A 23,013-nucleotide genomic window follows, 5' to 3' on the forward strand; every position below is an offset into this window, starting at 1 on the left:
CGCGCGCATTTTCTCGTTTTTACTTTTTTTTAAAATAATTTATACAATTCCAATAAAAACCTAAGAAAAATCACACCATTCTTGAAAAAGGCATTTTTATCCAAATTTTGAAAAAGAGCAAAAGAGCCGCTCTTTTCAATGAGCGGTTTGCGGTTTTGCCCACCTCTAGTTTTTAGTTACAAATCAGATTTTTTCCCACCGTGTTCCAAATTCTGCAAACTCCTGTGCAAAAATCTGCGCTCAAATTCCATTTTCCACTCGTTCCCTTCCGTCTCAATCCAAATTTTAGCGTGTAAAGTTGAATCACCGCGTCCTGTCACATTTTTTTCGCATCGGCGAACTGTCAAAAAGTTGTTTTGTTTGCAAGCCGCTTTTCTGCTCGTGCAGCCGCGTCGTTCCACGATTTGACCAATTTTTACCGCATAATTACGGCCCATTTGCCTAGCAATCGTTACCTCAAAGGTTCCCGCACGTAAATCAAGCACCGGTAAGTAGATGAGAGTTGGTTTTTCGGAGGAAAAGTGAATTATAAATTTCTCTTTCTACCCGGCAGACAAGCGCGACCCACAAACATGGCGGCTCAAATCGCAGGAGTGTTCGAGCCGAGTCTGCAGGAGAAAATTTCCAACTCGAAAATTTTGGTCGTCGGTGCGGGTGGAATCGGCTGCGAGATCCTGAAGAATCTGGTTTTGTCAGGGTTTCAGGACATTGAAATTGTGAGTGTTTGCTTTTTATTTTTAGAAAATTTGCAGACTTGTTGCAACGCGACATAACCTGCAAAAAGTGCATCTTTCGCGGCGCAGTGTTGCCAGTATGGTTGATTTTTTTTCCTTTTTTTTAGATTGATTTGGACACGATCGACGTGAGCAACCTGAACCGGCAGTTTCTGTTCCACAAGGAGCACGTCGGCAAGTCGAAGGCCAATGTGGCCCGCGAGAGCGCCCTCAGCTTCAATCCGAACGTCAAGATAAAGGCGTATCACGACAGTATTACTACGTTAGATTGAATTCTTGTAGCTCAAATTCGAGGTTCTAATCTCCTCTCAATTTTCAGTACCAACTACGGCGTGAGCTTCTTCCAGCAGTTCCAGCTGGTGTTGAACGCGCTGGACAACCGCGCCGCCCGGAACCACGTGAACCGGCTCTGCCTGACGGCGGACGTGCCGCTGATCGAGTCCGGCACGGCCGGCTACAACGGCCAGGTCGAGCTGATCAAGCGCGGGCAGACGCAGTGCTACGAGTGCACACCGAAGGCGGCGCAAAAGTCCTTCCCCGGGTGCACCATCCGGAACACGCCGTCGGAGCCGATCCACTGCATCGTGTGGGCGAAGCATCTCTTCAAGTGAAGATTTTTGACTACTTTGAGGGTTGTTGAATGAGACTAACTTTTTTGTTTTTTTCAGTCAACTGTTTGGTGAGAGCAACGAAGATGAGGATGTTTCACCGGACACGGCCGATCCGGAGGCTGGGGCTGAAGCCGGAGAGAGTGCCCTGGCGGCGGATGCCAACGAGAAGGGCAACGTAGATCGCGTCAACACGCGCACCTGGGCCGCGCAGTGCGGCTACGATCCGGAAAAGATCTTCAACAAGCTGTTCTACGACGATATAAACTATCTGCTGAGTATGTCCAACCTGTGGAAGAGCCGCACGCCGCCCAATCCGGCCAAGTGGGACGCACTGGAAGAGGACGGCGAAGCTGCCGCCCCTACCGATACGGTGCTGCGTGATCAGAAGGTACTCAGCCTTACGGAATCCGCAAAGGTCTTTGGAGACGCGATCGGTGCCCTGAAGGACGCCTTCGGCAAGCTGCCCGACGGTGATCACCTCGTCTGGGACAAGGATGACAAGTACGCGATGGACTTTGTCGCGGCCTGCGCCAACATCCGGGCGCAGATCTTCAACATCCCGCGCAAGAGTCGCTTCGAGATCAAGTCCATGGCAGGCAACATCATCCCGGCGATCGCCACGACCAACGCCATCACCGCCGGTGTCGTCGTAATGCACGCTTTCCGCGTCCTCAAGGGAGAGTTCGAAAAGTGCAAGTCCGTCTACATGCGCCTCCGGCCAAACGCCCGCAACCAGCTCTTCGTACCGGATCGTGCCCTGAACCCCCCGAACCCCAAATGCTACGTTTGCGCGGCCAAACCCGAAGTCACGCTCAAAGTAGACACCAAGAACGTCACCGTCAAGGAACTCCGCGACGACATCCTCATCAAGGCCCTCAACATGATCGGCCCGGACGTGACCATCGACGGCAAAGGAACCATCGTCATCTCCTCCGAAGAGGGCGAAACCGACTGCAACAACGACAAAAAACTCGAAGAACTGCAAATCGTCGACGGGTGCATCCTCAAAGTCGACGACTTTGTCCAAAACTACGAACTCACCGTAACCATCGTCCACAAGGACCCGGCCCGCGACGAACCCTCCTTCGACATCGTCGCCGACCCCGAATCCCTAAAACCGAAAGAGGACGAACCCGACGCCACACCCTCCACGTCCAATGGCAACTCGAAACCCTCAACCTCAACCGCGGCAGCACCTGCCGACGACGACGACGACATGTGCATCATCGAGGAGGACGGAGAGAAGCCGGCAGCGGCTGGGTCGGACGAAGCGGAAGCGGGCCCCAGCGGAACGAGCAGTGGTCCCGAGAAGCGCAAAAACGACGACACGGAGGGACCTTCGACGAAGAAGGCACGCGTTGAGGAGAAGGAGGATGACGACGACGATTTGATCGTTATCAACTAGGAGGAGGAGCGGGGGATCCGGTAAGCGTAAATTGCTTCTTTTTGATGTCACTCTTGGAACAAGTGCAAATGCAGGTTGGGCAAAGTTTGGACTCAAATAATAAATGTATCTCGAGTGCGAGTAATCCATTCCACGGAGGGTGTGTGTTCGAATTGTGTCCGAAAGCCTTGAAAAAATAATTTTTATTTTTTTTAAATTTTCTTTTCTGTTGAAATGAGCAAAATTACCAGAATTTTTTTTTTTTCGAAAAGTTCTTATAAACCATTGTTTTTCATATGTTTATAGGACCTATTAAAAAAGCTCTAAATTGCCTGAAAATAAGGAATATGGTTCACAAATCGACATCTAGGGGAAATATACCCATTTTAAGCCTAATAAGCGGTCGTGTTTGAATTATGCTGGATAATCTAGATTGTTCCTTGAAATTTACTAAAACCAAGTACACCAACGAGTTTGTGAACATTTCTGTTTATTTTCACTTTTATTAAAAGTTATGCTATTCCTTTTACAAGCATTTAAAAAAAAATCCCAAATGCATTTTAATCAGTCGAGTGCATAAGGCCACGGCCATTTTCCTATTTTCAGCTTAGTCCTTTTTTTCTTCCAGCGCTCTTTTGGGTCTGCTTAGTGCTGCCAACATTGATGAAATTTTAAGCGAACACTCACGAAAAGTAGCATTTATAGAGAATATTTCCTGGCATCACTGGCTCACTCCAACCGGCGCTGGTGGTGGTGTTGGTGACCACCCTTTGTTCTTTCTTTGCCTTTGCTTCTCGCTCGGTTTTCTTCAGCCTTCGATTGGAATGGGTAGTCAAAATTCAAACGTCAAAAGACCCAGCGCGTTTGTTTTTTTGATGGCGCTTGCTAATTATTTACATGTTTCGGGATTATTTTTCAAGTGAATGACTAACTAATGTGCAAAAGAACATGTTGCTGTAGTTGGAAGCAATTTTATATCTTAAGCGTCTTGAAATCGTTAGCGCAAGTGAAAAGATATTGATGGCGACTTTCGTTAAGCAGTTAACCTCTCATCTTGCGTGTGGATGTGTGTGCCACCAAAATGATGAGAAATGGTCTCGCAAAATAGAAATTATGATCAAAAGTGCATTAAATTTGATCTTTTTGGCCAGTAAATGGCATAAATTTGCGTGCTTACTTGAGGCGGTGCTGTTGCTGGTAAGTTTATAGCCTAAATAGTATTTTTGGAGCTTTAATCGACCATCAAACATGTGCACTAATTTAAAAAAATAAAAAACTGCGACTATTTTCAAACAAGTTACCTGAAAATGGCTATAACTTGAAACGGTGCATTTTATCAAAATTTCACTAAAGTATTTTTTGATTCCAAATTCATTTTAACATCGAAAAATTAAGTTGTAAAATTTGTGTGACCAATATTTCCATTTTAAAAAAAATCAGTATTGGTTCAATGTTTGCCCGTTCTGGAAATTTCTGAAAATTTCGCATTTTATGTCCCCTAAAACACATCAGAAAATAAAAAATAATAAAAATAATGTTTATTTGCAAATAAAGTTTTAGTGACAAAAAGTTAAATTAAAACTCACAAAAAAATACCGTGTATCATTTTTTTACAGTGTAGTCCTTATTCATACACGCAGAAAAATATTTTGTAGAATCAGCTTGTAAGAGGATTGATTCAACAATTTTTTTGTTGAATATAATCAACGCCGAATTTGCGTTGAAACAACCCTTGATTTTCTCAAATCCACAAAAATCTTTTGTTGTTTTGAAAAAAGTTGCTTCGACGTTTAGCGTTGATTCAACAAAAATCTTGATTTTTAAATCAACAAAACGTTTTGTTGATTCAAATATGCCTTATTTTTCTGCGTGTACCTACAACTTTGCCCAAGACACCAAAATAGATCAAAAAAACCCTTCAAAATATACAGATTTTTTGAATTTTCATATATCATTTTTGTATGGACAGCTGCCTAATTTGTATGGAAAATTATATGGACAAACTAATGATGCAAAATGGCTTCTTTGTGCATACCGAATTCACCAAAAAAGTTTCAGCCGGATTCAAAAATACAAAAATTAAAATTTAAGAAAAAAACGATTTCGTAGAGCAGCGATTCTCAACCTTCTTCTAGGCTGGTACCCCCTGCCATGTAAATCAAGTAGGCCCGGTACCCCCGTTGAGAATCGCTGTCGTAGAGGATTGCTCAGTTGGCGAATAACGAAGATACAATTTCGAAACGGATGTTTTTCTCCGTGCATTCAAAACGCAAACGCTTATGTCAAACAACGATCAAAACAAAGCTTGTCAGTTTGCTTAACTTTTGAGCTTGACTCACAAGTCGCGTAATAAAAACGTTCATTTCCCAACAAAAAATGGGTCGCAAGTGCGAAGTTAGTACGTGTTCGAACAACGAAGTGAAGCGGAACGGAACGTCGTTTATTAAATTCCCGCGAAATCCGACCGTTGCCATTCGGTGGGTGCAGTTTTGCGACTCGGAAGAGCTGCTGGTCGACTACGAAGAGCACGGCGATGAAGTGTTGGTCAACCGGAAAATATGTTCCGCTCATTTTGCGGAAGAGGACTTCCGCATTCGGGGCCGGCCGGACCGCGGGCTGCGGTTCGGAGTCGTTCCGAGAATTGTTGGCACGTCCTGGCGCGACCCACCATTAGTGGTGCAGGACCAAGGGTACGATTTGGCTTGTTGTCTTGTAGGTTATTTGATAAATATTGTTTCTACAGCCCTCAACTCGAGGAGGAGGACGTTGATGCAGCGACAAATTCAAGTGTGCTTCCTATTGTAGTCGACGAGGAGTGGCTGGAAGCCTTGAACGAGTCGAACGGAGAACCCAACAGCTCGTTTGTCCTTGGCAATAGAGACACTTCCACAGGTAACCAAAAGAATTGCAGAACAGTGGGTAATAAAATGGATTTTATCTCCGGGTAAAACTCAAACATTCGTATGAAAAGTTTCAAAATTTTCAAATTTCTGCAAAATTTGAGAATTTCTTAAATTCTAACAACTAAATTCTTGAATTCCTTAATTGGGTACTAAGGCCCCATGGCAATTTTTATGTACAACCGTAAAAAACACGATTAAAAACCATTCCTGATCACTTTTTTTCATTTTAATGCAAATTTTTTTTTGACAAGACAACATTTTTTCGATGGATCAACTATGGTTTCCTTGGAACGAGCTGTCAAGTAGGAGCTTTTCTGTTAAGAAGGGCCGCGAGGATAATTTTTCAAAATTGATTTAAAAATCCATTTTAAACTCTTTGTGGTCGTACAAAGGGTCATTGCATGTACCCAGAAAAATAAGCTTTATCGTTGTAAACAATAATATCAGCAATCTAAGCTTCATTTTAGGACCCAATTCTGCGATACACATTTTTATCTGATTTAAATCTAGATTACTTTTTCAAAACAACCAAATCACATTTTTAAATTCTTATTTTCGTAAACTGGGTCTTAAAATTAGGCTTAATGTTGTGATATTATTGTTCACAACGATAAAGCTTATTTTTCTGAGTACAATGACCCTTTGTACAACCCACGAGGTGGTCACTCCGAATATATTGCATTTATGTCATATGTTGATCCGTATGTGCATCCATATTTACGTGCATGCACAATTTCTCTATAAATTTTATTTCAGTGTTTTTCTCAGCTGTCATCGATGACATCACAAACGCGCGCACTACTGTTTGTGTACAAACAAATTAGTTTCTTTTGACTGAGAAGTGTTTCGTCCATTCGGGAAAGATGGAGTTTTTGAAAAATTCCATAATATAAGTGCATTTTCGAGCAATTTTGTTTAAGTTTCTTCAATGGCGTCGCCAAGCCCGAAAACATTTTTCAACATTTTGATTGTATTAGTGAGAACGCCAAGGCGGCGGAGGGGCTTGGCGTGCGCACTCTACCTTTGTATGCGTGCGGGCTGTGTGAAGTTTATGTTTGGGATGATCTTTAAATTGAATTTGAAAGATTTAATTTGGCGATTCAATCAACGAAAAAGGAATGTGCGTCACAAGTGAATTTTACGGAGGAAATGGAAAAGTTAGAGGAAGGAAAAAAAGGCTTGGATTGGCTTAGTTTAGTTAAATCGTCGGACGAAGTTTGAATAGCTTTTTTTGCGAATGTTGTGTGTGTGCTCTCGGCCTGCTGCGATCAGCAAGAGCAGGAAGGGTGGCAAGAGGAAGAGAGGAGAAAAATCTGCAAGTGTGTGTGTCCTGCTCCTGCGTGTGCTGGTTTGCGCAGACGAAAAAACGCTCTCCTCAGCGAAATGCGTGGGAGTGTCGGATGTTTTGCGGACAACGGGTCACCTCCGACCGCTCTTACGGAGTGGCAGACATCCGGTGAGTTTGTTCCGACTTGGTATGGGGAAATGCTTTGTTTGCGTGAATGCATGTTCGTGAGAGTGAGCGAGTTTGAGAGATGTGTTTGTATGAGTGTTTTTTCTCTCTTTTGGGGCTTGACGTTTGTCCCAATAAGAAAAGAGATGCGAGCCGTTTTGCGCTGTGGCGCATACGGCTTGCTTTGTGAGAGTGTGTTAGGATTTACGAAAGGTCATGACAGACTCAAAATAACCCTTGGTGTACATATAAAATTTCTAATACATAGTGTATTCGTACGGTTTTTTTTATCATTTAGAGATCGTTTGTGAACGTAAAACGTTACGTTTTTCTTTTTATTATCGCGTTTTTTGTAGATTTTTAAAAAATTTCGCGTTTTTTATGTTACTAAGACATTAAGGATAGGTTTCTGAATGTTGTTCACAGCATACACTCAACCCCCGGTGGTCGGTCACTTTTTCGTTTGACACTATTTAGTTTAGTTTAGTAAATTGTCTTAAATGAAGCATATACATTTTCGTGAAAGTTTAGACCACTCGCGCGTCCAAGTAGCCATCGCCATTTTGACATTGTTGTTGTCGTCGCGGGTGTGTGGCACCGATCGATCATCTTAACCATCGTAATAGACTTATTTCCGGTGAGAAAATTCCAATCGTTATCCTTATTTCTATTTCAAATACAATCTAGTTTCTGCTGCTTGATTTACCTACGTCGCGATTTCGTTCGTTTACTTTTCTCGGTCTTTCGGTCGGTAGTTAGTTTGAGTATTTGCGAGTTTATCGGTGTAAGAGTAGGACCATCCGGTAATGTTTGTTGAGATAATTCGTTTGAGGTTTCAAGACCCTCCTCCCCGCGACTATACAAATTCCCGCCTAATGTTTTCAGTATGGCCTGATAAATCATTCATATACGCGTCATTTAGCAGCAACTCGTGTTACCAGTGTTACGCGGAGTTTAATATTTTCTAAATAATTAAACATAATATCGGTTCTATCTTTCCACAGCCGGCTGCCTAAGATATATACCATTTATATAATTCCATATCAAATAAACGGGAATTGTCTCAACCGCAGCATCCGATTGCTTGCCTTGAGAATAATATATAATCTATCTAATAAAAAATATACGATTATTTGGGTCACATCATCATCTTCTATGATGAATCCTGACCATTACCCTTCCCTACTAACAAAATCCCAAGTAGAAGTAGTTTTCCGGCACACGCGGGGGTGTGGATATCGTATAGAACCCACCCTTGGTAGCAGCCTGTGCTAACTAACATTCCCGTCCCGTTCCCTCGAGATCTACAAACTGACATGGCGGGCGCCGTTGGTGGCCAATGACTGTTACCTATTTGCACACATTCGTGTTTCAGCGACCTTGGTGTTTTATCTTTTCGGCGCATTCATGCATGCTGTTGATAAGGGAAACACCACTAGATCGTTGAAGCGTATGATTGGTTGTGCTGAATGCATATAACGGTCCTGTTCAGCAACGGAGAAGGACAACCATGGGTGGTCTCTCATGCTCATGCTCATGCTCATGCTCAAACAAATTAGTTTCTTTTGACTCTTGACTCCGGCAACATTTTTTGGATGGCACGGAACGCTGGAATGAACGGGACCTCGGAGCAGTTGGAACCGATTCTCTTGACCACTTCCTTTGCCCTACGACTGTTTTAACAAGAGTCATGGTGAAGTTCCGTTAGTCTTTAAACAGCTGTATTTCCGTTACGGTTTCTGGAACCATTTTCTACGATCCGTTGAAGGTTGCGATATACTTATATCGAGAAATTAAAAGTGAGAATGTGTGCGTGCAACATGGAGTTAAACTTTCTGTGCAGTTGCTGTGAAGGTTCCCATGGCACTTGGAAAAGTTTAACTCCATGTTGCACGCACACATTCTCACTTTTAATTTCTCGATAGCTTACATAACGAGAGCCGTACGGGAAAACGAACTCCAGAGCAGCACGAATCGTCTGCATCAGAAACTTTGAACAGTCATAGATGAAGAGTTGGACCCTTTCGGGCAATTAATCTTGGTTCTGGACAGTTCCAACTGCTCGGGATTCCGGTCACACTAATTGGGACGGAATCCAATCGGTTCCATCCCAGCGTAAACTGCAAAACGTTGCACATACTGACCAACTGAAATCTCCTCCTAACCGCCCAGGATTAGCAATGGGCAAAGTCTGAAGGTGCGTACGATTCCTATCACCTGCGACGGAGGAACCACCGTCCCCCAGATTGGCTATCCATCACAAGGCACCATGCAACGAGCAGATGGGCGATTCGGTGGCATTGTTCCGTCAGGGTTATGCAGAAGTAGCGGTTGAACTGCGACTACGATTTCAGCAAAGTGATCTAAATGTATGAGATTCAACCTCCGCGGATTTGCTGCTTGAAGCGAAACGAATAGTGCGAACACGGGTCATCGTAGCTGGTTGGACTCGAAGGGGGATTGGTGATTCTCGGAACTCGACGCGACACGGATCTCTAGAGGTTCATCAATAGTTTCAAAGAGTTTCTAGTGTCATTGAGGAGATTGTTTCGGATGCGACCATGCCCTGTGGGTGTTGATCATTGAGATGCGGTCGACAAACTGATGGTTCCGGTAAAAACCTTAAGCAGTGGGAAGTGAGGGCCGCGATTTTTCACTCGTCGGAATACTCACTGTAGAACAGTCGATCTCAACTTTCCTCGTTCCATTCCCCCCTTGGCTTTTCAAGAACTTTACTCCCCCACCCCCTTTTATTTTTAATAAATTTGTAATAATTCACACATATTATTATTTTTGATTCTTTTTTATGTTTAAATGTCCTGGTTCATTTGGCGCATCTTATGGTCGATCAAATTCAGCTTTGCTACAGCTTTTCTCCATCTAGCACCCGCGCGATACAACCTGCTGCATACCAACGATGATAATACGTTGTGTAGCTTGACTGAACAGGTCTGTCGACAAGGCGGCGACCGCCGACAGTCTGTTACTTCCGGGGCCATCGCCGTTCAACTAACCCGCGGAAGAACTAAGAACTTCTTCCTTTCCACTACCGCCTTCGATGTCCGGCAGATTCTTGAACAAGACCAGATAATTCTCCATGTAGTTGGCCATGTTTGCGCTGGATGAAATCAACATTCGTCGTTGCATTTCTAGTTCAATTCCAATGCTGAAAGTAATCAGGAAAATCGTAAACATTTCAAAGTCCTGATTGGTTTACTGCCGTTCTACGCATAATTGTCCCATGTCATTTTTGGTCGATTCTGACTTTTTGTCATTTTTAGGTTTAGTTTGACGTTTACTTTTCGAAAAACACATAAAATCTAGTACTTTGTTCGGAAACTCATTGAAAACAACACCAAGTCTGTTTGTCCCATCGTTGTACTTCTACGCATAATTGTCCCACCAAGTATTTTCTTTCACGAAATTATCAGTTTTACGAAGTATTGTGTCTTGTTTACCTATTGTATAGCAAGAGGATTACAAATAAGAGTGATAAACTGCTAACTGGGATGATTAGGGACTTATGGGGTGAATAGGGACCCACGGGACAATTATGCGTAGAAACACAAAAAACGGTCGAAAAATTTCAATCGCGTTTTTCTCAGTTGCACTTTTTTGAACATGGGACAATTATGCGTAGAACGGCAGTTTACACATCCTAACTTACCAACCAATCTGTTCTACTGTTACAATGCTGGTTCTGGCCGTTCTGGCAAAGGAACATTTTGAATGTTCAGCACAGGAGGACAGAAGGGATCGGAAACTTGGCCTAGCACAAAATTGTTTTTGTTTGCCGAATTCCGCGTTTTCGTCCAACACAAAAAAAATTACAGCTAGACATGACATTTTCAGCTGATGTGTAGAAACGTCACATTCCACACTGATCAAAATTTCGTTTGAAATCCCGCGCATGCCGTGCATAATCGTGCATAGGATTAACCGATATTTACGGAAGTTGCTCCATATGCGCTACGGATAAACGATGTGCCCAACCCCGTGGTACAACCGCAAAGGATTTAAAATGGATTTTTAAATCAATTTAAAAAAAAATAACGTGGCACGTCTTGATAGAAATAATCCTTTCCAATCCATCGAAAAAAAATGTTTTTTTTACATACTTTTTTTTTGCATGAAAATGAAAAAAAAGTTCTCAAAAATGGTTTTTAATCGTGTTTTTTTTTGCCGTTGTACATAAAAATTGACATAGGGCTTTAGAATCCTTTTCTCAAGCCTCAAACTTTGACTTCTTGACCTAAAATTCTCAATTTTTAAAATTGAGAAAATAAATAGTTAAACTCTAATGTACGGTATGCTGATCGGAAGGAACGCGGTTAAGAAATGTTGCGTGCTATTGAATTTATAAAAACTTTAATATTAAAATTATTATTCAATTCTGCATATATTTAATTTTAAATTTCCAAATTTCAGATTTTTGTTGGGGGGAGGTGTCAACGTGCTTCCATCCCGCCAGTCCATATGTATAGCCTTAGTGTTGTGTTTGCTGTATTTGATATTTTGTGAACCACACCGTATGCTGTACTCGACAGATATAGACTGGTTCCCGGCCGGGCTGATGGGTCTCGCAGCTGGCTAGTTGAACGTACCTGTTAGAACATCAAATCATGATGTTTTATCCTTTTGTTTCCTTAGTAACAGTAGCATAGTTAGTTCGGCAAGGGAAGCAATAGTTTGATCCGTTCAGTTGTTGAAGCAATTGCTTTCGATTCAAACTTGTACTGAACATTATTGGACTACCTAGACTATTGTTCAAAGGAAACAAACACGAGGGTACAAAGGGATAAGCTCCCCCCGGATGGGGCTAAATTGTGGAACGCTCCCAGTGAGTTTTACTGAGCTGCTTTAGACATTTTAGGTAATAGTTGTAAAAAAAAAAAAAAAATGGTCAAAGCTCGGTATTAATTCACTGGGAGGTCGTGTGCAAATTCCCGTGCTTGTGAAGTTCTGTTTCTGTGTCACTGTTGTGTTAGCTTGTAACATGTTCGACATGACACTTCTAACTAGCAATGATAAGTTATGCGGAATTCTTCAAGTGCGGGAACACGACGAAAATTAGACGACCCGAAGAAATAGTGAAAGTGATAGTGAAAGCTAACTAAATAAAGTGTCAATAAATAATCGTGAAGTAAAAATATTATTATAAATATATTTAATATTATATTACACTTTATATCTGTGTAAAACTCACTATCAGAATCTAATGTTTTCTTGTGTTCTATTTTGTTCTTTTCGTTTCAAACCGAATGAGCGAGCATCTGACTTGCTACACAGCTGCAGGACAAATTAACATCAGCTGTGATCAATACCACCCTGACTGTCAAGGATTGCTACCAAGCTTGGTGTCCACGGCTATATGTCCAACCGAGAGACCTCCAAGGTCGCAGGGAAGTATTAATTAGTATCGCCTTTTTATTTTTGACCATTTTGTTAATACAAATTTCTTTGCAGAAACCACTTTAAAAGTATGGCTCGCGCTCTGCTTTGATGTTTTGCTTATTCTATCCGCTTTCTACCCCCAATGTGTCCTGCACTGGGGGTGCCTGGGGTAACTTCGAGTTGACCTGGGCCGCCCGAGGAATTATGTCGTAGGTGGCTCGTAGACAGGTTCACTCACCTCTCTTCGCGGCAAGGTTTTCCGTAGGTCTACACTCGAACATGCAACATGGGACAGCATGAATCTTCAGCTGAAGCCGGACGAATGTATTCCGAAATTACAGAATTACAGAATTACAGAATTTCCAAATTTCAGATTTTTGTTGAAATTTTCTTTATTATTAAAAAAAAAATGTTATTTGAAATTTTATAAATGTATGTTTTTTCATATTTTTGAATTTGTTGTTTGGTTGGATTTCAAAATTTTAGATTGTTATTGTATTTTCAGTAAGAACATAGATATTTGTATGATTATTGTCAAGTTTAATTTCACTCTGATTTACTTCATTTTGGTCCCGCGAGTGTGGATCAATCGGACAGCGCAGGGGACTCGTAATACAGAGTACTGGTTGGTACTAGCAATAAATAGTTGGTGACACAATGGCCGACATCTATAAAGACAACTTCTTTTTTTTACTCCATTTCGACCAAAAAACTAAATCTGTCCTTTTAATTACAATATTCTGCATTTTGAGATTTGGCGGGAATTTTAAATATTATTATATCCAATACAAAATTATTTGAAACGTTTGTAATTATCAGTCGCAATCAAAAAGAAAATTACAATTCTTTGATTTTTTTATTAAAACATATTACAAACAAGCACCGCGCGAAGAAACGTCAAACGCAATCTTTCCGTTTCTGTTACTTTTCAGCTGCGTACCGCTTAAGAAAAATCTTTTCGTGACCCTTTCCTTGACCGTTTCTTGGGCGTTTTTTTATATGGAGTTTTGCGTTCCTTCCGATCAGCATACCATCCTTAAAATGTAATGTTCAAAAATTTCTAAAATAATTTACAAAAGCCGTATGTCGGAAGATGGTTGCAGGTTCTACGATTTATTGTTTTGTTACGCAAAGTTTGACATAAATTCCTCCATAACATGAATATCTGGTGATTTTTTTTTTTTTTTAAAGAAAGATAATTCTATGTTTTGCGGTCTCAAAAACACCCAAAAAGCAAAAATTTAAAATGTTGTTCAAGTGGAACTCTAGATATGCAAAAGTGCATAAAATTGTCATTCGGTTTTATTCTTGGAGGTGGGTCTAGGATACTTCAAACTCGCTTGCGTTATCTTACTCTCTTCCCTCAGAGCGTGGCGACTTATGGATGTCGAAATAGTAATTTTCATATTATAATCAATATAAAATTAAACTGATAATTTTCATCAGTGCATGGACCAGATTTCTGACGTTTCACGGGAATGTTTTTGTTTTGATTCCGAGAGGTAGAACAAAATCGTTGCCTAGCTATAAAATTAATTTTAAAGTAAAATTCTCAGCATTTTGACGATTTAAGAACGTTTAGATAAACCTGATCCCAGCACAACAATGAGACGCTCGCTACGAAAACGTAAACGCAGTGAAGATGTACCGGCAGAAGCTGTAGCACCACCACCACCAGCACCGGTATCTCCAGCGCCAGCACCTGAACCAAGTGATGAACCACCCGAACAACAACCTTCCCCGCAATCCACCTGCAATTTGTGCAAGAAGCCCAGTGCGGATCTGCGCTCCGACCCGGAAACCGCCGACAAGATCATCGACTGTCTTGGCCTAGGGGTGAGTAATTCTTAGATCTTCGAAATTGCTTACTTTATTATTTCTTTGGTTTTTAGATCTCACCGGAGGTCGATCCGACGGGGCAGATTTGCGCCGGCTGTGCCGACCGGGTTGACGCGCAGCACGCCTTCCGGACGCGCGCCCTGCACTGCAACAGCTACGTCGAGAACGGGCTGGATGACAAGGAAGACGAGGACGTGTGTCGGTTCTGCTTGAAGGCGGAGGGCGCGTTGGTCGAGTTGTTTCCAGGGGGGAGCGTTGTGGCGGATGTGGTGCAAACGGTGCGGGATTGTTTGGGGGTTGAGATCAACAGCTGGGACACGGTGACGAAGCTTTGCGGGGTTTGTGTGGGCGGTGTTGAAGAGTTGGCTGGATTTCGGGCGGAATTTTCCCCGACGGCCGTGCCGGTGAAGCTCGAGGACGTGATGGATTCGTCGGATTCGTACAGCATTGGGAGCGAGAATGGGGAGGAGGTGGGGGGGTTTGAGTCGGATGGATCGACGGCGGCGGAGGGGGAGGAGTGTGGGGAAAAGCGGAAGGTCACGGCACGGTCGCTGCCGTGGATTGGAAGTGACCACGAGGATCGTAACTTTGACGTGCTGGATGAAACGGACGAGGCGGTTGAGGTGGTCTTTGAGGAATATTCGTTCGACCTACGGTTGGTCTTGCCGGACGGGAGTTCGCTGTGGCATTGTGTGCAGTGTAAGTTGCGAGAATGTCGCGTGAAGCTGAAGATTGACGCGAAGGGAATGTTGGCCACTTTCGGGGGATCAATCGACAAGCACAACCACATGAACGAGCTGGACAAGCTGATGGAGTGTCCGGAGGGGATGGGGATGGTCCAGTTTGACGGCAGGGAGCAACCGTTTTGGCTGCTGTACGGCGAACGCCAGCGGAGTCAGTACACGCGGAGTTTGATCTTTGCCGGGCAGAAGTACTTGCTGCAGTCGATTCGGTTCAAGGGACTGATTGGCGTTTGGAAGTGTCATCACGTGTTCAGGAAGTGCACGGCGTTGCTTCGGATTGATCCGCTTTTTGAGAAGTTTGAGATGCGCGGTCGGCACAACCATCCACCGCTGGCGCAGTGGGAGATTGACCACGCGTTGAGGTTGCGCGGCATTCGGGATGGCTCGCTGGAGGCAATTCGTACGTATCAGCGGACGACGTCGCGAGTTGCGATTGAAAAGCGGGCCGACCAGGAAGGTTACGTGAGCAACGGGACTCACACGTCCAAGTCTCAAGGTTTGAACGGAGCGGAGGATGGAGTTCAAGCGAAGGTGAAGGAGAATAATGTGGACATTTTCAAACTCATCCAGCAGAAGGATCCCGCGCGCAACTTTAAGGTGCTTCCACTTGATACAGGTTTCAAGGTCGTCGATGAGGACAATTACGAGTATTGCTATTCCACACAACTTGAGGACAATTCAACGCTGTGGAAGTGCGCGATGTTCCAGCTTAGAAACTGCAAAGCGATTGCCCAAGTAAGTCTAGATGGCAAACAGTTGACCTTCATCGAGCGCAAACACAACCACGAAACTCGACCGCTCGAGCTGCTTAACTATCCGCTGGGCAAACGAATGATCGCCGGAGAGCCGGTTTGGCTGCTGAAATGGTTCAACGCGAACCATGAGTCGCGTCGGGTTTTGTACCGTGGATATCTCTACACGCTGCACGAAATTGGCAAGCACGGAATCATTCGGTGGAGATGTCTCAGGAGGCAGTCCTGTGCGGCGATTTTGCTCTCCGAAGGAGATTTCCGCAAGATGGAGGTCAAGGGAGAACACACGCACCTGGGGCTGCCCCAAAGTTCCATGGATTCGTTGGTTAAGGACACCGAACCTGCTGGACGAAGGGTGATGAAATCCGTGGAGCAACCAGCGACTGCTCAGCCATTGCCAATGCCGATCTATACGACCATCAGCCAACACAATCCGGAGAAAAATTACACCGTCAAACAGCTCAAAAAGCAACTACTGGTCGTCACCTTCGAAGGGCGTGACTTCCGGTTCAACGCAAAGGAATCAACAGGCTTCAGCCAGTGGAGCTGCGTTTGGAGCGACATTCGCCTTTGCAATGTAAAGCTGTACATCAGCCCCGACGGAATGAGCGCAAGACTGCACGAATCCGACCACAAGCACAACCATTCGGACGGGGACGTCCCAGCGTTCAAACTCGCCGACGGAAAGAGGACAATATTTGACGAAACCAAAAACGTCGACCAGCCCTACTATTTGTACACCTACCCGGCGGACTTCTTCCCCAACCGTGGCCTAATCTACCAAGGCCAAAAGTACACGCTCTGTCGAATCGACCGAAACGGACACAGCACCTGGAAATGTCCCCGAACCTGCACCGGATACATCAAAGTCGAGTGCAGCCTCCGCTCCATCGCCTGCAAAAACTCTCACCAACACGCCGCCCTAACACCCCAAGAAATCAAAACCATCACCGGATCGGACCAACCCGACCTCCTCGAAGGTGCCTCCTTCCCCGACACGCCCTCCACCAGCACCGTCCCCATCAAGAAAGGTCCCCTCAGTACCCACGACCTGCTAGAAATTCTCTCCACCCAAGACCCAGACCGCAACTTCCAAGTCCAGCTCAAAAACCGAAACATGAAGATCGTCCAAAACGGCTTCGAGTACTACTACAACCTGTCGACCGCCAAATTCACCAGCTGGAAGTGCATCTACACCACCGTACGCGCCTGTCGAGCCACCATCACACTCGACAACAGCTGCAAGCTGGCCCACCTCCCGGAAATCCCCCGCCACAGCCACTCCACCAAGCCGTGGAACCTGCTAACCTTCCCCCTCGGCCGCAGTACCATCACCGACGCGCAAACGGGCGCGGAAAAGCCGTTTTGGTTCCGCGTGCAACCGAACTTCCTGCGCCCCATCGTGACGATCATGTACGAAGGTCACCGGTACCGGTTGGTGTTTCTCAACGAGTCCGGCAGCAGCAGCACCTGGGGATGTTCGTCGTCGAGACGGTGCAACGTGCGCATTTTTATCGACGGATTGTTCAAGCGGTTGAGGAATGGAAATTCGATTCACGCGGAGCCGGAGATGAGCGCCAGCGATCAGGCCGCCTGGATCGAGGAGATTGTGACGGTCGGTGGGGACGAGGCGGTGGAGTAGGAGTTATAGGGTTATGTTATAGCGAGTGATTGGCGGACGGAAGTGTTGAACTTATTTTCATTTTGTTCTCACTAATGTTATTTATTAAAGTATTTTGACAACCTATTGAAATATAATTCGTTTGATTGAATCGAGCTTACAAGACGCGTTTTGATTGTTTTATGAGAAACAATGTTCAATATTGAAGCTTTTCAAATATCACATATGAAAAGAGATGTTTTGGTTAATTTGGTATTTTCGTCAATATGATTAGGACACTAGAGCAATTCTCTACCAAAACCGGAAATGGATTTTATTTGTTTTTTTTTATTTGGCTCAACTTTATGGGGGTCTTCCCTATGCCCAAAGAAGCTATTTTGTGTCATTGGTTTACCAATACAAGTCTCCATACAATTTCGGCTGCTATCCATACAACAATGGTACGTAAATATTCAAACATGTGTAACTTTCGAGTGAATTTTCTGATCAATTTGTATCTTCGGCAAAGTTGTAGGTATTGTTGAGGACTATTGAGAAAAAAAATAGGTACACGGAAAAAAATGCCGTTTTTTGCCTTTCACCTCAATGACCCAGATCGGAAGCCCGTAAACCCACGATGTTTTGTAAGGCAACGATGTTTTTCGAAAATTTCGATGAACTGTATGCTGTGCGTTAGAGTGAAAGAGAAAGCATGCTAAGTATTTTCATCGAAGTTTCGCTCAGCATGCTATCTCGTTCTTTCGTGATTGCGAAAATTTGGAAGAACTGTCAAAGTGCCAAACAGCCATTTTGATTTTGGACAAGTTTGTTCAAGTCGGGAAAATTTTGAAAAAAAAAAACAGTTTTACGGTGAGTTAATCCTTTTATTTCTGCATAAATTTGTTTGATTAAAAATTCTTCTGTTTGAAGCCATGCAACCTGCTGCTAAACAAAAATGACTCCGTGCCTGCATCACCGACCGGAACCTGCCTGCAAGTGCCAACCCTCGGAAGGAAAATTTCTGCCAGAAATGGCCAGTTAACTCAATCCGTAGTGCCAGCTGAGCTCAGGGAAAATGGCCACGGTGGTTCCAAAGGAACTGAAATGGTAAGTAGCTCAGAACGCTCAAGTGTAAAGGATTATAAAAGATCGTTTCTTTCTGAATTTCAACTCCAAAGATGCCCCCGGAACCTGATCCGGATCAACTGCAAGGAAGCCAACCGTGCTTGAATCTGCCTCTGCTTTTTGTTGGCTGTGACAGTCGGGGCAAATGAAACACCGTTTTTTCAAAATTACTCGACGTTTCGACTCTCTGGTTTGAGTCTTCTTCAGGAGGATCTAGGGTTTATTGAAGACATAACTTAGTTTAATCCCTCCCAAATGTGTCCAGCCACTTACTTCGTGTCAGACAGTGTCCCAAGTCCGGATTGCTTACACAAAGCTTGGTCGGGGTGGGGTTTTTTTTTGGAAATGTTCCACATTCTGAACACTCCGGATGTGGTAAACCGTCGCACAGATGTCGACCGGATCAGTTCTACCTACCAGGGCATTCTTCACACTATCAAATCCATGAAACTCAACAGAACACAAAATGTAAACAAACCACAACAACCAAACACACACCAAAACACATAGTACCGTGATACCACCCATCCAAACAAACCCCCCCCCCCCCCCCTTTTCGGGCAAACACACACACACACAATAAGCTATGTACGCACAACACTACAAACTTTCTCCCGAGTTACGGCACCAGCCTTCACTGTTCAAAACCCGTTGTGTAGTGAAGTGTTGATGGCGCAATTCCCCCTGGCAAAATCGAGCGAACTCCAGATTTCACGGTGGCCTCACTACTATTTTGGGGTGAGTCTGGAACAAAACAACTTCTTGTGCGATATGTTGATTTTCCTACTCGATTTTGCTAGCCGGTCTGGACGAAAGGATCTCCAAAACCCCACCCCGACCAAGCTTTGTGTAAGCAATCCGGACTTGGGACACTGTCTGACACGAAGTAAGTGGCTGGACACATTTGGGAGGGATTAAACTAAGTTATGTCTTCAATAAACCCTAGATCCTCCTGAAGAAGACTCAAACCAGAGAGTCGAAACGTCGAGTAATTTTGAAAAAACGGTGTTTCATTTGCCCCGACTGTCACAGCCAACAAAAAGCAGAACCAGAATCTACAGTCGTTAAACTTGTCGTAAACTTGAATCTGCCCTGGGAACTGAACCGGAAAAGCCCGTTCTGTGTCCAGCTCTTTGACCGGGAAGAATTTGAAAGCCAAACGCCGCGGCGTACATCCGTTTCGACCTAGACGACACCGGCCACCACCTGGCTTCTGATAATGGTTCCGTGACTGTTCGCAGACGTAGTTGGGTGGTAAATATCGTGACTCGTACGGAGGATGCGGAAGAGGTGGTGGTCGCGGCATCGCGAACAAACGCAACCTCCAAGATTGGCCATTCGCAGCAGTGAGACCAGCATCTGGCTGCTTCATTCATGAAGTCGTTCAATGACCCACCACAACCGCCACCGCCCTCGCAACAGAATGGCCACATCGGCGTCGGAGGTCGTGAACTGGACGCCAAGACCAAGACCAAGTTTCGTCGCGAGTAAGCGCCGGGGACAATTCGTCGTCCTCCTAAGAACTTCCACATTAATCTGCCGCAGAGGTTCCAGAAGCGTAAGGCAGAGCGAAAACCTTCCGGAACAATCTGAAGGGAAGTCAACCGAAAGCCGGTGGTAGCGGAACCAATGTTGCGAGATTTTAGGGTAAACAATTATCCTTTACATTTCTCAACCCGAACTAACTTTTCCTAATTCCAGGTCAAATAATTTTGCACCACCCCAAAAAGTGGGTTTTATGATGGAGATGGATCGACCAGGACGTCGACCGGAGATGACATATGGCACATCGCCGGAATCGACCTCGCTTGACGTCAACAAGCTGAGGAACCATACTTCCGTTACGCTCAAATCGGCACCGGCCGCCATCAGGGGCAAAGCATCGTTTACGATTCAAGCCTTGAGAACATGGCCAAGGTCGGGGTCGGTGACCTGAGCTGATCAAATCGAGACCAGAGTCAATAACAAGACGATTCCGAGAGGCCATCAACGGAATCTGGCGATGCAGGTTGTAAGCCGATTGCGGCCATGAAGACGATAGCTGGCAGGATCTGTTGTTCCAGAACATAGAAGGTTTTTTTTTGTGAGAAAAATTCCAAATTAATTTAAAAAAAAACTTATCATAACTCCATACTTTTACTCTCTCCCTATAGATTTGCAGCGTCTCTATCAGTGGAATCGGCACCACTCGGGACTCCTCCGACGATAGCGTGGTCAACACTACGAGGAACGTTCTGACACCGAGATCAAGAAGGAAGCTTGAAAGAATCCTCAGCGACCGGAAGACCATAAGCTGACACTTAACAAAACAAGCAGCAGCAGCAAGCTCCGTTCGTCAACCCGCCAAGGATTGTCGTTCAGCGGCCCACCATCGACCTGTACGCCGAGGTCAAGGAACGTCTCATGTTGCGTCGCGAGAAGGACCTGTGAAGGGAGATGGAACGCAAGCAGGCCGCGGCCGGGAATCTGCAGGAGCTGGAGCAGAAGCTGAAGAGCAAGAGGGTGAAGACGGAGGACAGGCGTCACAGGAAGTGCGCCAGGTTAAACCCACGACTGCAGCTGCCACAGGTGACCTGGGCCTCCTGGGAATATCGAACGCCGCCGCTCAATTCCGTTGTTTTTCCGCCACCGCCACCAAGAAGCCCCTCTAAAATGGTCAATCCAGTGAAGGTGAATTTAGCACTGACCAACAAAATCAAATGTCAATCGCTGAATCGGGTGATACACTTGGGGACAAAGTCGGAAAACAAGGACCAGGTCCTGCTTCCCGGTTGATCAACGTTAGCCAGAACTGTCGTTAGGAGGACTACAGGGCGGTCAGTTTACCTCCTTGGACGGATTTTAATTCCCGGGAGTTTATCATTCAGTTCCAGAATCAAACAACGGCCTCGCAGCTAGAACACCTTGGAGGTCAACCAATGCCCTGTAAGGACAGGTAAAACAGTTATCCTTGATTTTTTTCCCAGCTAACCCATCCCATTTCCAGCTCAAAAAAAACTGCTTGATCCCAGCATGCTTCACTACGAGGGGAGCAATGGGGCCACGACCGAGAACCGAGGGGTCCGCAGCGCTGCCCACCGGACAGAAAAGAACTGGCCTCGCGAGCAGCAAAAAGCATGTCACGTTCCGTCCCATCCCGGCTAAGCGTAGGAACCGGTGAGCAGTCTACAACCTCAGCTCCGATGGAAGGTCATGTGCCCTCGGAACGAAAGATCAACCGGAACCGGTTCACGTTCCCGGTCAATTCTTTTGGTAATTTTCTTGTGTCATTTTTGTGCAGTATCAGAGCAGTAATTTTTTTTTTCCTTTTAAAATAGGTTCTTGCAATCCGGAACTGCCACGCGCAACACGCAGCACTGAACAAGCTCGCGGTACGGTCGTCATAGCTCTGGATAAGATTCGCCGGACGGCGGTCAACCTGTAAATGCTCTCGAAACAATGCTGCATGGAACAGGTTGTTGGACGGTCGCCAAACTGCAAGTTCCCTCGGAATTACACTGGACGGAACAGGCTCGCCGGACGGTCACCGCCCTGCAAGTGCGCTCGGCACGATGGACTAAAACCTGCACGGACGCGCCAAGTCAAGATCTAACGAATCCGGTCCACAATCCTGGCCTATTGTTTGACTAATTTCGGTAATTGATTTCCAAAATTAGCTTGATTCAATGTACTAATTGTTTATTCTCCTTTCAAAAAGGTTCACGCAATCCGGAATTGCCAAGTGAAACGGCAATAGACCTCGAGGTTCTGTCGGAAAGAGGCAGCACGGAACAGGACTGCCGGGCGGTTGCCAACCTACAAGTGCTTTCGGAACAACGCTGGACGGACATGGTCCCTGGAAATTCGTTCAGAAAGACGCAACATGGAACAGACACGACGCCCTGCAAGTTTCCCTCGGAACGTCGCTCATGGACAGGCTCGGCGGACGGTCGCCGCCCTGCAGGTGCCCTCGGAATCACGGATGAAATGCTGCACGAACGCGTCCAGGTCTAAATCAACCGGAGCCGGTCCTCACGTGCCTGGAGCGTTCCCTTGAAGACTGTCCAACCGGTGAATTGATGTGCATTAGATTAAATTAACTTATAGCTTACAATTTTATGAAAATAAACAAATCGAAACGCGAAAATTGCAGTTTTAATATCAACAAATCAAATGACAGATGAAAGAAAAACAAGAAGAAGAGCACAAAAAAGTGGTTGATGCGCGTCCGATTTTTCACCCCTACGTCGTTCTTACATCGCCCCCGCACGTAGGCCTCTTGCGATGTTCGAACAACCTTGACAGGTTGACGTTTCGGGTGCAAAATATTTATTCTCTGATCGTGTTCAAAATCAGACCCCATCGGACCTGTAGGATGATTCTTCTGACGATCAGACCGATCGGCCCCTATTTTCTGGGAGGAAAGGCTATAAAATCACTCGGAAAACGAACTTCTTACTTTGACCTTCTAGACCCACTTTCATGTATACATATCG

The 23,013-nt window shown here is 44.9% G+C and overlaps 2 protein-coding genes and 1 long non-coding RNA gene across 3 annotated transcripts; all 3 read left to right on the top strand.

Annotated features, from left to right (window-relative positions):
• The first annotated feature begins 330 nt into the window (after window positions 1–330).
• Window positions 331–2,883, top strand: LOC120430584 (SUMO-activating enzyme subunit 2-like). The gene is made up of 5 exons (XM_039595690.2): window positions 331–487; window positions 554–716; window positions 842–996; window positions 1,054–1,341; window positions 1,403–2,883. Exons 2-5 carry the CDS (start codon window positions 573–575, stop codon window positions 2,748–2,750), a joined length of 1,935 nt encoding a protein of 644 aa, XP_039451624.1. The 5' UTR covers window positions 331–487; window positions 554–572; the 3' UTR covers window positions 2,751–2,883.
• Window positions 2,884–5,079: 2,196 nt separating this feature from the next.
• LOC120430581 (uncharacterized) lies at window positions 5,080–17,586 on the top strand. The gene is made up of 4 exons (XM_039595688.2): window positions 5,080–5,419; window positions 5,473–5,621; window positions 14,053–14,315; window positions 14,372–17,586. The coding sequence occupies exons 1-4, from the start codon at window positions 5,106–5,108 to the stop codon at window positions 17,453–17,455; spliced, it is 3,810 nt and encodes a 1,269-aa protein (XP_039451622.2). The 5' UTR covers window positions 5,080–5,105; the 3' UTR covers window positions 17,456–17,586.
• A 2,094-nt stretch (window positions 17,587–19,680) lies between these two features.
• LOC120430576 (uncharacterized) lies at window positions 19,681–22,681 on the top strand. The gene is made up of 4 exons (XR_008212073.1): window positions 19,681–21,473; window positions 21,525–21,790; window positions 21,856–22,173; window positions 22,236–22,681. It is a non-coding gene; the product is annotated as an uncharacterized LOC120430576 (long non-coding RNA).
• The last annotated feature ends 332 nt before the right edge of the window (window positions 22,682–23,013 follow it).

The sequence above is a fragment of the Culex pipiens genome, chromosome 2, assembly GCF_016801865.2.
Source record: "Culex pipiens pallens isolate TS chromosome 2, TS_CPP_V2, whole genome shotgun sequence".
Classification (NCBI taxonomy): domain Eukaryota; kingdom Metazoa; phylum Arthropoda; class Insecta; order Diptera; family Culicidae; genus Culex; species Culex pipiens.

Coding starts and splice junctions, on each gene's coding strand:
- LOC120430584 (XM_039595690.2), top strand. CDS start 573: ATGGCGGCTCAAATCGCAGGAGTGTTCGAGCCGAGTCTGCAGGAGAAA. Junction 717..841: donor GGTTTCAGGACATTGAAATT/GTGAGTGTTTGC, acceptor CCTTTTTTTTAG/ATTGATTTGGACACGATCGA. Junction 1,342..1,402: donor TGGGCGAAGCATCTCTTCAA/GTGAAGATTTTT, acceptor TGTTTTTTTCAG/TCAACTGTTTGGTGAGAGCA.
- LOC120430581 (XM_039595688.2), top strand. CDS start 5,106: ATGGGTCGCAAGTGCGAAGTTAGTACGTGTTCGAACAACGAAGTGAAG. Junction 5,420..5,472: donor TTAGTGGTGCAGGACCAAGG/GTACGATTTGGC, acceptor TTGTTTCTACAG/CCCTCAACTCGAGGAGGAGG. Junction 5,622..14,052: donor CAATAGAGACACTTCCACAG/GTAACCAAAAGA, acceptor TGACGATTTAAG/AACGTTTAGATAAACCTGAT.